Source organism: Gymnodraco acuticeps, unplaced genomic scaffold (genome assembly GCF_902827175.1).
Source record: "Gymnodraco acuticeps unplaced genomic scaffold, fGymAcu1.1, whole genome shotgun sequence".
Taxonomy (NCBI): Eukaryota; Metazoa; Chordata; class Actinopteri; order Perciformes; family Bathydraconidae; genus Gymnodraco; species Gymnodraco acuticeps.
Window position 1 is genome coordinate 5,224,237 of NW_022991375.1, and position 15,779 is coordinate 5,240,015.

General features: G+C 39.7%; 1 protein-coding gene across 6 annotated transcripts in view; it reads right to left on the reverse strand.

The window, feature by feature from the left end:
* Positions 1-15,779, reverse strand: part of spire1a (spire-type actin nucleation factor 1a) — a 35,208-nt gene that overhangs the window by 2,203 nt on the left and 17,226 nt on the right. The window contains exons 4-19 of one of the 6 annotated variants that reach the window (XM_034240849.1): positions 12,423-12,548; positions 9,774-9,848; positions 9,493-9,657; positions 9,101-9,109; positions 8,916-9,002; positions 8,571-8,700; positions 5,519-5,566; positions 5,088-5,242; positions 4,633-4,714; positions 4,370-4,512; positions 3,325-3,348; positions 2,454-2,504; positions 1,115-1,252; positions 943-1,013; positions 401-428; positions 129-286 (exon numbers count right to left, since the gene is read on the reverse strand). In XM_034240849.1, coding sequence (XP_034096740.1) covers positions 129-286; positions 401-428; positions 943-1,013; positions 1,115-1,252; positions 2,454-2,504; positions 3,325-3,348; positions 4,370-4,512; positions 4,633-4,714; positions 5,088-5,242; positions 5,519-5,566; positions 8,571-8,700; positions 8,916-9,002; positions 9,101-9,109; positions 9,493-9,657; positions 9,774-9,848; positions 12,423-12,548 — 1,490 coding nt within the window. The remainder of the gene's footprint in view (positions 1-128; positions 287-400; positions 429-942; positions 1,014-1,114; positions 1,253-2,453; positions 2,505-3,324; positions 3,349-4,369; positions 4,513-4,632; positions 4,715-5,087; positions 5,243-5,518; positions 5,567-8,570; positions 8,701-8,915; positions 9,003-9,100; positions 9,110-9,492; positions 9,658-9,773; positions 9,849-12,422; positions 12,549-15,779) is intronic. The other 5 variants (XM_034240850.1, XM_034240851.1, XM_034240852.1 and 2 more) reach the window with 5 other exon arrangements.

Here is a 15,779-nt window from a genome sequence, read left to right on the forward strand (position 1 = left end):
AACAGACAATGCTTGTTGGCGCTAATCCTAAAATAAGTCAGCCATAAATAATTAACTAATCTCACAAAGCATCACATTTGACAACATTTTAGTATATAAAAATAAATGGGAGGATGACAGCAACATACTTATAAACACTTCTGCGCAGGCTGTGCCGGCTGTGTGCCGACCCAAACGGGGCACCCTCCGCAGACGAAGACGCTCGACTCGGATCTTCTTTCGACACGGCACTGGGGCCCAAAGAGTAAATTGGCAAGGTGGAGTAGGGCTTGGATGGCAACCGCATCTGAGGGTAAAAGATACACAAAAGGATTTCAAAGAAAAGTCATTTTATAAAAGGACCTGTCAGTACCAACAAGTGTCAACAATGTGAGTGTTAACATTTTCAACAGCCACCTACCTTTTTAGAGCACTGGGAACACACAGGCCTGGAGAAGATACAAAAGATCGGTTATAATAGACATTACTGAACCGATGCTACGTAAAAACAGCACTCAAATGATTTACTCTTATAATATTGTCACATTAAAACTCATGATAGACAGTTTAAAATCAAAGAGTTTAAAATGTATGAAGAAAGAAAATCTTTTTTTATTTCACTTCTTAATTATATTCAACTCGGCCTGAGACATTAGGGTCAGAGATTAAGGTTTTTAAAAGCTGGCTAGTGTAGCTATGAATCGCTATTTTAGAGCAGAAATTAGAAGCAGTTTTGGTGAGCTCACTTCTTTCTTTCTCCAGATCACCAAATATTTTTACCTTTCCAGAGTGTACAGACCCAACCGATACTCAAAGAAAAATGAATTGAATTATACATTTATCAGATTTCACACAGTTCCCTCTGGAGTCACAAAAGGCTATATAGAAGCATTTTATAATATGCATTGGTACTCCTACATGTTTAAACAGAATACAATTGAAAGTTTAGTAGTTCTAATCTACCTTTTGCAGAACTGGCAGGTGTAGGCCCAGGTGAAGAGAGAGAACCTCTTAGTCCGACATGAAAAGCAAACCTAGAGCGGAAAGAATCAAGTAAGGTTTAGTAAGGAACAATACATCTATTTAAATAATAAGGCACGAAACGTATAACTCAGACAATATGTGATATATCTACCTTTCCCTTCTTGAGGGCAGTGTAGATTTCCTTGTACTGCTGGAACTTCTCCAGCTCAGCCTTGACCAGGACCTGCCTGATGTGCATCACCTCCTCCACCGTCAGCGCCAGACACTCCACCGGGTAACAGAACTCCTCCTGGAGGGAAAACACACACCCATCATTACACTCATTAGGAAACAGATTGCCCAAAACAGAGCAGCAGTAAGAAGGGATGGTACCTGCTCACAATGAGAATGACACCCATTACACACCACCACACAAGGTGTTGTTCACCCCAAAACAAGGCCATTTATATATATATATATATATATATATATATACACTCAGTCTGTGGTACCTTAAATTCTTAAAGAATACTCTTTTTCTTGCATGCTTCACAGTAAATGTGGTAAATGGATAGCTGTGTTTAGCAACAGCAAAAAAACTATATTGATACAGTATTTCACCCATACAGGTGTGTTACTCGTCTGTCAGTACTTTGTAAACCAATGTTTTTATATTGTTTTCCTGACGATGAATGTTGCCCCTATTTTATGACGATATATGAAGACTTTTCTCCATTTCTGGATTCTTCGTTTATTGTGGAGCCATAGAAAGACAACATCGTTTTTAAGGTAACACAGGGTGAGTAGTTGATATACAAATGAACATTTACAGACTCTCTTAACCACAAATGGCACTTCCACTGACGTGACAATGAACAGAAAACACAGCATGCTGGTGATGCAACACTCCCGCCATGTTGGTGGTCCACAGCTTTTGGCTATCAATCTTCTTTATTCAATTATTCAATTTACTTAATTCCCTCTTTAAACTCCCAAACAGAAATCTGATAATTTTAAATTTAGAATTAAGTTCAATCAAGGACATTGTTTTTACTCAACAGACCTATTCATATATTAGATTATAATACTGTTGAATAACCATTATTTCCACACATCCCATTTGCAAGTGGTCCCCCATCATGGAACAAGCTGTGTTTGCCAGGATAGCTATGCCTATGAAACATTTAACATATCCGTCTATCTTATGTCTGAACTGTATTCACCCAAAGTGAAGTGAAAATTGCTTGGGGAACTTCTTCAGCAATCATTTACTCACGTCTCCTTTAGTTGAGTCGGATTAGAAGATGTGAGACTGTAAATGTTCACAGATAATTTCTCAACTCCATTTTCTTTTTAGACCTTCCCCAAGCAATGTTCAGTATGCAGCAGATCTCCCATTCACACAAATGGTCATGACTGAAGCCCCCATAAATGTAAAAATACACAACATTCTGGATGGTTCCCCACACAGTGTGATATGCCTGTGATGATATGCAGTAACTATCACATACCGTGCCCCGAGCACCCCTGCTGGCTCCCACCTGACCAGCAGACAGAGGGACCTGACGTTCAAACAGAAGCATGACCTTATATTCTGATAAGCTAATAACATACAGTAGGCCTAATAAAATGCAATACAAGATAAATCTAGTGGAGGATATGTTTGTATTCACTCTCTCCTGGCAAGTGCTCGTACCATTAGCATATTGTGTCATCTCGTGTGGCATGACATTTAATTTCATGACCGCAAGTCCCATGATAGAAAAATCATCTGACATGAACGTTCGCCAAAGGAGAAAAGGTCAACGAGATGTTAGCCTTCATCTCTGAGTCTACTTATGATGTGCAGAGCTTCATCTTACACATCCCTGCTAGTCTTTCACAAAATATCCTCTCCTGCTTCTTCCTTAGATTGTATAAAAGAAGTGGACGTAGCCACAAGTGACTAGAGACCTCTATTCTGATTGACAGACTGCCTTAGTAGCAACTTGTCAATCACAACGTAGCAAAGTCCAAAGGCATTCCCTGCTTTATCATCTACTTTACTCTAAATATACTTACAAAATAAACCTGATGTTGTATTGAAGAAGACTAGAAACTAGGAATGGAGAGCATACACTCATCAAGTAAATGTTTACAGACATAATAAATGAAGTGAGAAGTAGGAACACTTTCTCATGGACTTCAATGCAATCTGACACATTCAAGTAGCCCTATTTGAAAAAGTTCATGTTTAAAGCAATTAGCACTGGCTTCACTTTTCCGACCTCTTCTAATCTGTCCCACTCTCACTTTTCTGCAGTTCAAATATAGAGAATATGATTTTACAAAGGAGCATTTAAAAATGGTGTTGGTGGATAGACAGAATGTTGACCAGGTTACCTTGGTGCTGGGATCCGCCTTCAGCTGCATTAATAAATAAAATAGGAAATGACTGTGTTAGAGATGAGACGGCTTATCAGGGTAAACATTTCAATTAGATATTATATGAGCGCCAGCCAATAGGAGGGAAACTGCAACAAAGGTCTTGATTACATACATCTACGAGAAAAACTTTACTGATAAACGAGTGTGGTGACTCTCCCCATGGGGTTTTAAGTTGTATTTATTCTGATTCGATGATGGTTGAAACCACAGCTTCTGGTCCGGCGCCAGAGGTCTGCCAATAAACTAACAAGTGGTGAGAATGAACCGTTCCCTCTAAATCCCTTCATACAGCGTCTGTCCTGTGGTTTCAATTACATCCTTCAACCTCATTGAATCATACGACCGACACAGAGTCATTCAGAAAGAATGACCGGTCACAGGACGGTAGTTAGTTCAACAAATATATGTTGTATTTATCCAGAATTATTGGTATATTAAAAAGGTAATTCAATTGTGATTTCCATGTATACAATTTGGTATTCTACAAATATTGCAATTCAAATGTTTGCCTGTAATTTGTACTCTTTGAGCATGTGCTACTATTTTCATTTAGCTACAGTATAATGCATTAATGAGCAGACTGATACAATTTTCTGATAAGAGATGCTGATAGCATTTACATTTAAGGAGATGAAAAATGATGTACTATATTCCAATCCTAAATCACTGAGATACCGATTTGCACGGGACTAATGTTCTTGTAAAATATTGTAGGTCATTTCTAGTGGAATCTTTACTTGACATATTGAGCAGGGGATTACAATTATAGACGACCACTTCAATTATTACAAGGTACAGCATTACCAAGTAATACTTGTCCCACGTGATTGTGTTTTAGTTTAAATCACCTGATACAAGTGGTTTGCAGCTGATGCAGTAATATCTGTCACTTATAATTGCTCTGTCATCAGCCCTAAAGGACTCATGTATTGGTTCCTTAATTAATTCATCCAGGCTATGTTTGGTTACCAGATTAGGTAGCTCCCAGAGGTTTACCTACCAAAGACTTGGAGGTCTGTCTGGATGGAGGTAGAAAGGGGCAGACGCTAGTGGGGGCCTCCTTCTCGATGGAGTGCCGCCTCTGTGGAGACCGACGCTTGTCTGGCTGTGGTGACGCAGAAACGGGAAGGAACTTTGGAGGAGCTGGAGTCATGGGACAGAAAAGAATAACATGTAAAAAAAAGTGAATATTATGCAGGCAGCATCGGTTTGTAGTCGTCAAAAAGCAGAATACATTACATTAAGTTACAGGTAAGCTCTTACCTTTCTTCCCTGTTACAGACTCAGGTGACAGGTCCTCCACTAAAGACGGGGACATACTGGAGCTGCTCCGCGTGGGCTCCTCCTGTCAACCAGAACATCACTCCTATTGAGTCCTGTGATACTCATAGCTATCATTTCTTTTAATATAGCATAATAAAATTAATTCAATTGGGTTTTAACTAGCTTCTTGTGGAAACACTTATACTACAGTTGCATGATACTTCATAAACATTTGTAATGCTGTTAAATAAGAAATTGATAAAGGGGGTTGATGACGAAGGCTGTGCAAAGTCATACGAGTATTATAAACCGTGAATATAACCTGGGATTATTCGCTTTTTTATTTCTATGTCTTAAGGTGGTCAGGGAATGACAGTGGTGTTCTTGTTTTGCGTGAGCTACATTTTTGAAATTGTCATCTTATGAGCACAGACAATAAGAGTTCGATATCTCACATCAGATTCTGAGCTGTCGAGCTCAGCTAGCGTTGGCGCTCTCAGCAGCCTCTTCCTCTGGCTGAGGGGCAGCGCTCCGCCCTGATTGGGTCCCAGGGTGCCACTGGCCAGAGACTGGGTGCTGCCAGCTAGTTTCCTGGGAGCATCAGGAGTGTCTGCGTGTGAAAGATACCATTGAAATGTTATTACAAGTAGACCATAAATTCTCATGAATCTTGTCCTTATCTAAACAGGCGGCCATCACGCCTCCTGTGTAAACTATGACTGTCTTTGTATTATCAAAACATGACACCAGTCAGTTCACACAGGCCGCATGGTGACCAAGATAAGCCCCAATCGTTTAATTTGAATAAAACAACATGAAAATACTTCAAGGTGTTTTCCCCATTACTGATGATTTACTTCATAACCATGAGACATTGCTTCTTTACCTGAGCTGCGGAACAAGTCCTGAGGAGTGCTGATGCTTTTCCCTGCACCTGTAAAGGAAATAAAGGAATATTTAACCTTTAGTAGGACCACACACATAATTCAGATTTACATTTCTAACACCAGACTGATTCCACAGTGAGGACTTGACAGCAGCAGGCTTCTGTCAGATGCAGGTGTGAAGGGATGCTGTGTAGGTGTGGGTTACGTTCACACAAATATGTTGTGAAAAGCTGGAGAGTGAAGGGAAGTGCCAGGGCAAGCAGAGGGTGGCTGTGTTCAAAATCACAATCAAACATACTACATTCTCAATCTGTATGTACTGTACACTAAATTAATGCTTAAGCATCCCATTACGAGCAAACTGTTCACACTGAAATATATATATTTCAGCATCACATGACTCTAAACTAACTGAGTGGAAATTGTTTATCACAATTGTAAATCACCTCTTTCACTAAATGTAATACTTTACAGTAAAGGCAAATTGCAATTATTACATACGTTATTGCTAAATGTACGCATCAAAGTACAGCACATATGAGAGCCCCTTCACTTTAACTCTTAACTGTACCTTAAAGTCACTCGCAATGACTTGTGATTATTTTATCCAATAGTTCAATATTTATGGTTCAGTCTCAATTTAAAAGTCTGAAGAGCTGCGATGCACTCGAGTAGGTCTGTAAACATCTGAAAGTCAGAACACAGTACACACTGACGCACAACTTTAGGTCAAACTCGGTGTGAATCGGTTGTTATTGTGCGACTTTGAACACAGCCTAAAACGAGGAGTGCAGCCACAGTACAAAGATTATTCCCATACATCCATCTGGATTACAGTCATCCTGTGAAACTGTATTGCGACATTAAGATGGTCATCTGCCGTTCGACCAGAGGTAGGCTGCTGACACCAGTGTTATGTAATGTGTCATAGTCCTCAGTGAGAGCGGATTAGGGTGACGAGCAGGGCAGAGTGATGATGGGTAATCTCACCCTACAGGCTCTGGCTCAGTGGCTATCTCTCATCACCTAGACTACAGATGGTCCCCTGTGAAGAGTGACTGCTATATTTAGCTCACGCTTTAAAAGTTATCGGTCATAACATGCCTGATACAAAGGGATTTCTTTCCTTTTTATTCTACCTCCCAGCCAATACTATTTTACCCAGTCTGAGTTATAGATGCACTGTTTTTATGTCCTTTTTCCTCGGGTACAATAACAGTACACACATGAGCACAAACAAATCATAAAGAGGGTGTGTCTGTTTAAATCAGGGAGAAGCAGGACCTAACCCTAACATAGCCTGGAATGAAACACAAGGAACAACAAAAGGAACACAACAGGTTTTGTGAAACTTTACCTGACGAGTCAAAGCTGAAAGATGTGCTAAGAGGTCGCATGACTGATAGACATGCGCATATTTGAAATCAGAAAGAATGGGAGTAAATTGGAGAAAAATAAATCCATGAGTTATAAATGGATGGTGAAGTCAATGAATCATTTTAGTTCGTAAAACATACAGTTTCTGAAAATCGAACATTATAAAGACCATGTTATGTTTACACCCTGTTTAGCCTCACATAAGTAGGATTATGTAACCACTGCTCCATATTACCCTCCCAAATCCCCTCACAAAAGGCATCTTGTGTAAACCCCAGAGACTTGCTGTTTTTAGCTGATTAAGGCTTGAAATGGCTTGAGCGATGATATCCAATTGGCCATTTATGAAGAATACAAAGCAACATGGTTATCTACTGCCCTATGCACTGCTCACTTATACAGGGTATATGCAGGAATCCTGAAGTCAAATGTAATACCTTTTATGACCTTTTTTAAGACCCTTTCCATACATTTTAAGACTTCATCGCCACTTCGAGTTCTAACCGGTTACATTGGCGACACACTTTACTATATACAGTATTGATTGTAAGATAGCACAACTAAACAGTTTGTGATAACTCCTTATCATAATTCAGATAGAACAAAGCACAAGAGAATGTGTGACTAACCCAATGCAAGGTTGATTAGAAAAAGAAACCATTAGAAAGATGATTTAGGCATTGTGCCCAAGAGACAGACTACTGAAGCCTCCTCCAATGGGATGCCATAAATAAACTACACAGAATCACACTACACACCTACGCAATGATTACATTCAGGCACACTTTAGAATACAACCTCTTTGGAGCATGTATATACTTATTGAAAACAAGCTACAAAATGTAATACCTTGGAAAATGCAATTTACTTTTCGCTAAATTGATTTATCAACTTTTAATACTTTTTAAGACCCCACGGACACCCTGTTATATAACAGTATCCACAAAGAGCAGCATTACATGCAGTACAGGAATCATATCATGGAGTTCAAGCCAAAGTATTTATCAGTCCAAGAGCACATTTGTCAGAAACCACAGCTGATGCATTAGCAGTGAAGGTCTGGCAAACAACTCATGGCTCCGTGCAGCCGTCAAAGTGATCCGTGTTTAAACACTGACACTTCTGATTAAGTGAACAGATCAATGTAGGAACAGGGCTGTTAGAGTAATCGTGACGAATGCGCCAAGTCATAGATAATGGTTATTGTGGAGGGGGTAGGCTCTTGAGCAGCAAGTTAACAGGTTAGGGTTATTTACTACCCATTTCAGATCAAACTAAACCGTTTAGTTTGACGGGTCGAACCGAGTGTTGCACAAGTACATTCTTTTTTGCATATGCCATTGGTGCATACAACCTCAGTAATGTTACGCTGCTATGGACAATCTGGCAATAATATTTTGCACATTCTATGTACAATTTTACACAAATGTACATTCTCAAATATTGAAGTGACTGTTATTTTGTATATATTGATTGTTGTGTTTTTATTTAGGTCTTAATGTGTCTTTGATTCTGTGTATATATATATACACACACATACATATTTGCACACATATTTTTATATACATTTGTTTTTATATTCGGGATTGTGGGAAACGGTATTTCGATCTCTGTCTGTACACACAAACTGGAAGATTGACAATAAAGTTGACTTTGACTTGACTAGTGGCTTACCGAGGCGGTGTCTGCGGATCATGTCCGGTGAGACTGGCCTGAGCTTCCGTTCAGATTTGATGCCCTCCAGCAGTCGCTCGTGGAGGCTTCGGGGGCGATAAGGGGTGGGTTTCAGTTTACGTGCTGAGGCCTGTCGAGACAACCACAAGTGAGCCCTCAAATGCCATCACCAAGGTGAACAAAGTGAGATTTGCCGCCTAACAACCCCAAGATAGGGTGCATGTTTTGTTATTGCATTAAGTCATGCAACTATTGTGTTAGTCAAAGTTTATGTCTTGTTAAGAAAACTTCCATGTGATCATTCAATCAAAATGTATTTATTGCAGCATGTTGTTGACTACTCACAGGGTTTAGAGGCGGCCGCGACCTGATGAACTCAAGAATGATCTCATGTGCACTCTTCTTTAACCTTGGTGGGATGTTTCCATTCACCTTGAAAAAAAATGGATTATGAAGATCTTGATTTTTATTTAATGTTTGTATATATACCTGTAACGAAGATGTTGTTGAAACCTGTAGCGAGAAATTACCATTTCCACCTGAGAACATTGAGAAATGTGACTATTATTATAACAAACAGAATGAAACATGAGTATTACAAAAAAATGATTTGGAAGATGCGATGGTGTTTTGTGGCCATTGTAGGTTCAACTAAATGACAGAACCAGGGGAGGATAACATTTACATTTTAACAGAACTCTGAATTACCATGAATAAAGTTGTAAAAGCTTGTGGGGAAAAAAATAAAAGTCATACATTTTTGGGGAATAAATTGTAAAAGAAAACTCTCATATTCCATGTCCACATTCCATGTTATTTATTTCTACCAACAACGGCACCAACATGCCTTTGTAAAGTCATGTTAAACAAACAAAAAGAAGGTTTAAATAAAAAAAAAGGTTTTTGGTGGCCTTTTCCTTACCATGACTTTCCTCAGCTTGTAGCGTTGGGAGCGGATGTCGTCCATCAGCATTTCGTACGGTGTGAGCTGGTATTCGATGGGCAGGGGGTTATACTGCCGCTCCTGAACCTTCTTTAATTTAACACCATCTCTTAGATCTCGCATCACCTGCACCCAGAACCGTGCCTGTTGGAGAAAAATAAAGATGGGATGAAAATCTTACTGCAAAACATAAATTACTTAATCCCAAATGCATGGTCAGAGTGATTTTAATAATGCTTTAGGAAGAAAATAAATCTTACCCAATCTGCATTTTGCAGCTCATCGAGGTCTTTAACAGGTTCTTCCCGGGTATCGCCTTCCATTCTTCGAAGATTCTAGCCCAGAAAAGGGACATGAAAACATAAAATGAAGTAAGATATTACAAATATTTAGGCATGATATTCAAAGCCAGTGCATTCACAGTACTTGAAGGAGCCAAAATGCTTGTTTTGCCATTACTTATTATTTGTATTATTATCTTCATTTCTGTTTGCATCGCGTTTAATTCTTATTGTTTATCACTTCCTGGAATGGTCACGTGGGTGTGGTTTATTGTTATTTAGGTCACCTGTTGGATGCCGGTTTGGGAGGATATGATGTAGGAAGAGGGTGAATTTGCTCTGATACTTTCTGTTGACAGTCAGGTCGGGAGTTGTACATTGTTTGTTTGCGTTTTATGAAACACTATGGACTATAAATGACTTCGGACACTTATATGGAACGCGTCACAGCAAAGAGCACATTTTAGCCTCTCAGCGGCATAACTCATAGGGAGTGCGTGCCGCTACATTAGCTCCCGACCTGATGTGTTATTACAAGTAGACCATCAATTCTCATGAATCTTGTCCTTATCTAAACAGGCGGCCATCACGCCTCCTGTGTAAATATGACTGTCTTTGTATTATCAAAACATGACAGTCAGTTCACACAGGCCGCATGGTGACCAAGATAAGCCCCAACCATATGCTTATATTATAGATTTTGTTTACAATTATTTCATTTAAATAAAACTTCCTGAAAATACTTCAATGTTTTCTCCCACTACTGATGGTGTACCCATGAGACATTGCTTCTTTACCTGAGCTGCGGAACAAGTCCTGAGGAGTGCTGATGCTTTCACAGTACTGGCTCTAATTAAGTAGAGGTCGCTGCAGTCAGCCTGGTTAATTAATCGATGGATGTCGTTTAACATTAGTGGGTCAATACCTGTCTCATCCTCTATTGACTATACCAGAGGGAAAGAAAGAAAAAGCCAATAGTCGTCTAATGGCTGCTTTTCATGTCTGGCTACGGAAGTCCTCTAGCAAGTTACTGTATGGAAAGTTCTGTGTGAGCAATTCAAATGTCAAACTGGGTGAGTTAATGATCGCTCTCCTTTTTTTCAGCTGCATGTGTCAAGTCTAAATATTTACACTGCTGATCTGACTGTTCTCTTGTATGCAAATGCTTTGCTGCTTCCAATTTAATACCCAGGACTTCCCATCATTTAGAAAAACATGTATTTGTTATGGTTTATTTCTAGACTGGCAGAACATACTGGGGAATTCAGCAAACAAGAAGAAGCAGATAGACACTAACAGAGAGAAAAACAACAACAGTGAGAGAAACTGGAAGAAAGACTCATTGACTAGCCTCCTAATTCGTAAGCATGTGTGACACTGTGCATGGTTACTTATTAGCAGCTATCCAGTGACTCTCAGTGCTACAGGGAGTGCAAAGCAGCCCCTACAGCCAGGTGGCCCCCTCCTGTAAGCTCCTTAAATTCCTATAATGAGGTTAAACTCGATTCTATAACCATATATTGCATAAGATGTTTGCTTGGCTCACGCGGGAAACGTACCGCATGAGAGTGTACAGACTGAGCAGCAAAGCTAGTCTGACAGTCTATAGGATAAGTCATGTGGCTACATCTCTAAACCTCAACTCAATCAGGAAACACAGAGTTGTACAACTAATTGTACAGGAATTTTGGTCTATTTGTAATGCTGCGGTTGGGCAGGGTAAATGTTTTCCCACAAGCTATCCTACTGTTTGTATTTGGTGTCCAATTTGCTTGAAAACATGATTTTCTGAAATTAGACAAACAACTAGTGTTAACTATCCAAATCTGTTCAAGTTGCCTATGACATCTTCCATGTTATATTTCCTCAAAGGTATTTAACCATGAAGACATTTTCAATTAATGAGTTTAATTAAAAACAATGAATCCCATCACGTTTTGATTAACAGTGGATTAACAGTATAAACACAAGCCGTCTCCATAGGGAATCCCTCACTAACCAGATTCAATTACTCCAGTTCCAATGCTCTATCTCTAGAGCAATAAATCCAAAGAAATGAGAAACAGGATGCCAGGTCACATCCATGAAGAGACCAAGTAGTGCAAGCAATGATGATCTGGCCAGATAAAAAAGGTCATTCAGGGACACCCACACCGTCTCAATGCTTCTGGACCATTTCCACTTTGTGGTCCAGTGTGGTTATTGTGCACTTTCTGGGCACAACTCTTTTTTTTCTTGGCATCAGACGGTTTGCTGTCCTTACAGATCCTTATTCAACCTTAAATCTGTACACGGCAAAACCACATCCCAAAACAGCAGAGGGTGGTAACCCCGAGCGACAAGAGAGTTTGGTAAATCCTCATTTCCTTCTGGCACTTTTTGGATTAGTGACCTCTATATATATTATAGGACCTCCAAGCACATCTCTATCACTTTCAATTTATTTTGTTATTTCTTGAGATGAGTTATAGAGTCAAATGTTTTGAGGATGACTCATGTATAAAATTAACCGACTTTGGAAATCTTGACATAGTGACCAAAAGTTGGTATTGTTACGCATTATTTTTTGAAATAGTTAGTGCGACTCACCAGGTTTATTAATAACTCACAAACGGATGTGTTTCTTACCTCCTTTGCACTCTTGATTTTATCCAGGAAGGTGTGTAGTTCTCTGGCTTCGGCATAGAGAGCACGACACACCGCTTGGTAATGGAGGGGGGCGTCAGATGGGCTGGGCAGGTGGGAAGAACATAGCTGTAGGAGATGAGAGAAGGAATTTGTTATACATGTAGTGGTGCGTTAGAGCCACCCTAGCCCTTGTGTATTCATAAAATGGTCTTGACCTTTACTTAAAACCAAATCAATATCTAAACCTGGCTACCATAACATTAATTTAGACAAGTATCCGGGAAAACTGCTGAAGGCATAGAGCTCTTATATAGTTAAATCATGGCGAGTGTTTTTGTGACCAATACAATTAAACAAAATAACCTGCAAATGGCATATCTGATTATTCCAACAACACATGAATTCAGCACAAATTCAAATCTCTCAATGTTGAGGAACGTGAAACCTCCCTGTGAATTGAATGCAGGCCAACACGTAATGGTTTTTTCCTTGGCCACACCTTTCAACAAAGTTTCAAGAAAATCATGCCAGTAGCTTTTCTGTAAGCCTGCCAACTGTCCTATAAACAAAACAAAACAAGCAACCGGGCTCAGGGGTGATGGGAATGTTATTGTTGTTAGATTAGAGAGCATTTGGTCAAAGTATTGGGCAAATCAAAAATGTGTCTAAACAGAAAGTGGAGACATATACAATTGTATGAGTTTCGATACCAAAAACAAACATCTCTTGCTCATGGTGGCACTCCAGAGGCATCATGGGAGCTTTATCGTCAGTAAGCACTCTCTGGACATCATGTGCACAAAATGTCATCAGTGTGAACCTGATTGTCCAGTCAGAGCAACATTGTCTGACTAGCATTAGGTAAGTACCATTTAAAACTCTGACCCTTATGGTATTTGACTTTGACGATAATAAAGCCTGCCTGACAACATAATAGATGAGCTCAAATTATCTCAAGTGACACAAAAGCAGGAATCCGGACGAGTGACATATTCTTGCTTTCTCCTGATGGGCTTGGCTCGCCACAGGAATGTCTGACTCAGCAGAAAGTGTCTTCTTCCTCGTTCATCCGAAGCTAAATTCCCAGCTAATTCTACACTTACAGTAGGCAGTGAGTCTTCAGGATCATGTCTCAAATACTGCAATGTCTGTGGTTTCCACTGTTTACCCTAATAACAATGATCTGTGTACGGCACAACACCTGTTAACTGAAGGTTAACAGTATGTGCTAAATGTCATAGTTTGCAAACGTGGTTTCACAGTGAATTTGTGTGAAATCATTTTAGTATTTGATGAGCCATACTTAGGTGGAACACAATCCTAACTCAAGAGATTGACAGCTTTGGTAAGACGAGTTCACTCCATTTCCCTTAATCAGAAAGGAGACCCGGGTTGCGTTCCGATAATCCAAAAATCAGCTCCTGAATTCTAACCCTATCTCCTATTCCTTGACCTCTGAGTGAAACGTCACGGGGTTAAGGGATAGTGGATAGGAGAATTCAAAAGGACTTAGGAGAAGAGACCGCGGTACTTTAGAGAATCCGAATGCACTTTCACTATCCGACGTGTTTATGATGCGCCAGCGGACGTCATGAATGTGCGTCTGCTGCTGTGGGGAAACTATGGAAACTACAGTTTTCTATACAGCGGACTACAACATGGATGTTTAATAAGAAGGAGGGACTACTGTAAACTCATCTAGAGACTCTGCACCGTGCTCTGATGCTGTTATTTTATGCTTTATGAACGTGGACAACAGAGAAACATATTCTTCATGAGCAAAGTTGGAATTTAAATAAAAAAGGAAAGTGAAACTTATGCTCGTCACCCTCTCCCTCCGGTCCACATTAATACAAATGATCCCAATACGTATGATTGCATGAACTATGTAAATATCTTAAAATCAATACAAATGTATTTATTATAAACGTTAGTCCTTAACATCTATCACTGTGTATATCACCATTCAAACATCTTTTAAAAGTTGAACAAACTCCACACAGCTCAGTAAAGACTGTGAAATGTTGACTTTATTTGATCATTTCAGTAAAAACTAACGTTCATATTTCTCTTTTTGATTATAATACTGATTAACGTTCAGAAAAAAGCACTTTGGCAACTTACCACATACGTTTTAAAATGCTTAATAAGCACCATAACTTTCATGATATCATTTCTCGGTCATAATCGGTTGTTTCCGTGAACGGCCGACTGTTGTGATGGCAAATGCTGCGGCTGCAATGCATTGTGGGGCAGCATTTTCTCCTCTCCTTTCGGTTAGGGAAGTCCAGTGGTTCCTAAGCTAAAGGAGGTTATAAAGGAAGTTTGAAACCTCCTTTCCTTTCATTTGGAGAATTGGAACGGCACTTATCATGGCTGCCACTGAGGGACTTCCGGGTCATTTCACTCCGTTAGGAAGGTTCCTAAGCTAAATGGACTATTGGAATGCAACGCCAGTCTGCACATGCACCATCTAACTCTTCCTGTCTTAGTGGGATGCTTCACTAGTGCCATCATCTTTTATCAGCGTCACCTCTTGCCTCACCCTAATCGACCTGACCTTCCTCTGCCTGGCAGAATCAAAGTGAAGGAAGGAGGTCAGACAGAAATTTGCAGCCATTTACTCCAGCCATGTCATGCCAACATATTGCCGTTATATCAAGAGAGGGATTGTTGGGAGAATTAGAAGCATGCACCGGCAGCATACAGTCCTAATTCATTATACTCCGTGTTTATTATATGGAAGGAACACGCTGAACGTTTCTAAGGCTATTCCCCAAATACCAGCGTGTTTACACAGCTATAATTGCTTTCATATTCAGCGAGTGCTTTGGGAATTTACAGCGTGACGGCCCCCATCAGGGGAATTTGTTTGGACCTGGTCTGATGACAACGTGCACAGCTTTGTTTTAGACATGAAGACAAATCTGCATATTTATTTTGCCTTTAATGTCTTTGATGAGTCATGGTTCTTCATCAGCTTTGAGCCATGACTAATCAAAATGTTGCAGTAAAGGATCAAGTGTTACTGTGTGGGGATTATGCTTACGATTGGACCATCTCACTGAAATGTTGCAATATGCACTTATGACCTGTGCATATTTGTATCAATAGTTTATTTTTAATCATTTTTAACAGTAATGCGTGGAATCTTTTTATCTCTTATTTGGGCCACTTTCATATGTTTTCAGCCATTGCTCCATAAAAAAAAAGTATTTCTCTACAACTTTACAATTAAACAGTAATTGATGAGTTCAGTGGTCTTCATGTATACTTTTGTACAATGGCTTTTGGTTCTTTTTTGTTTTCCACATGTGGGTCAGTCCAGGACAGAACCTGATTCAGTTAAAGTAATGT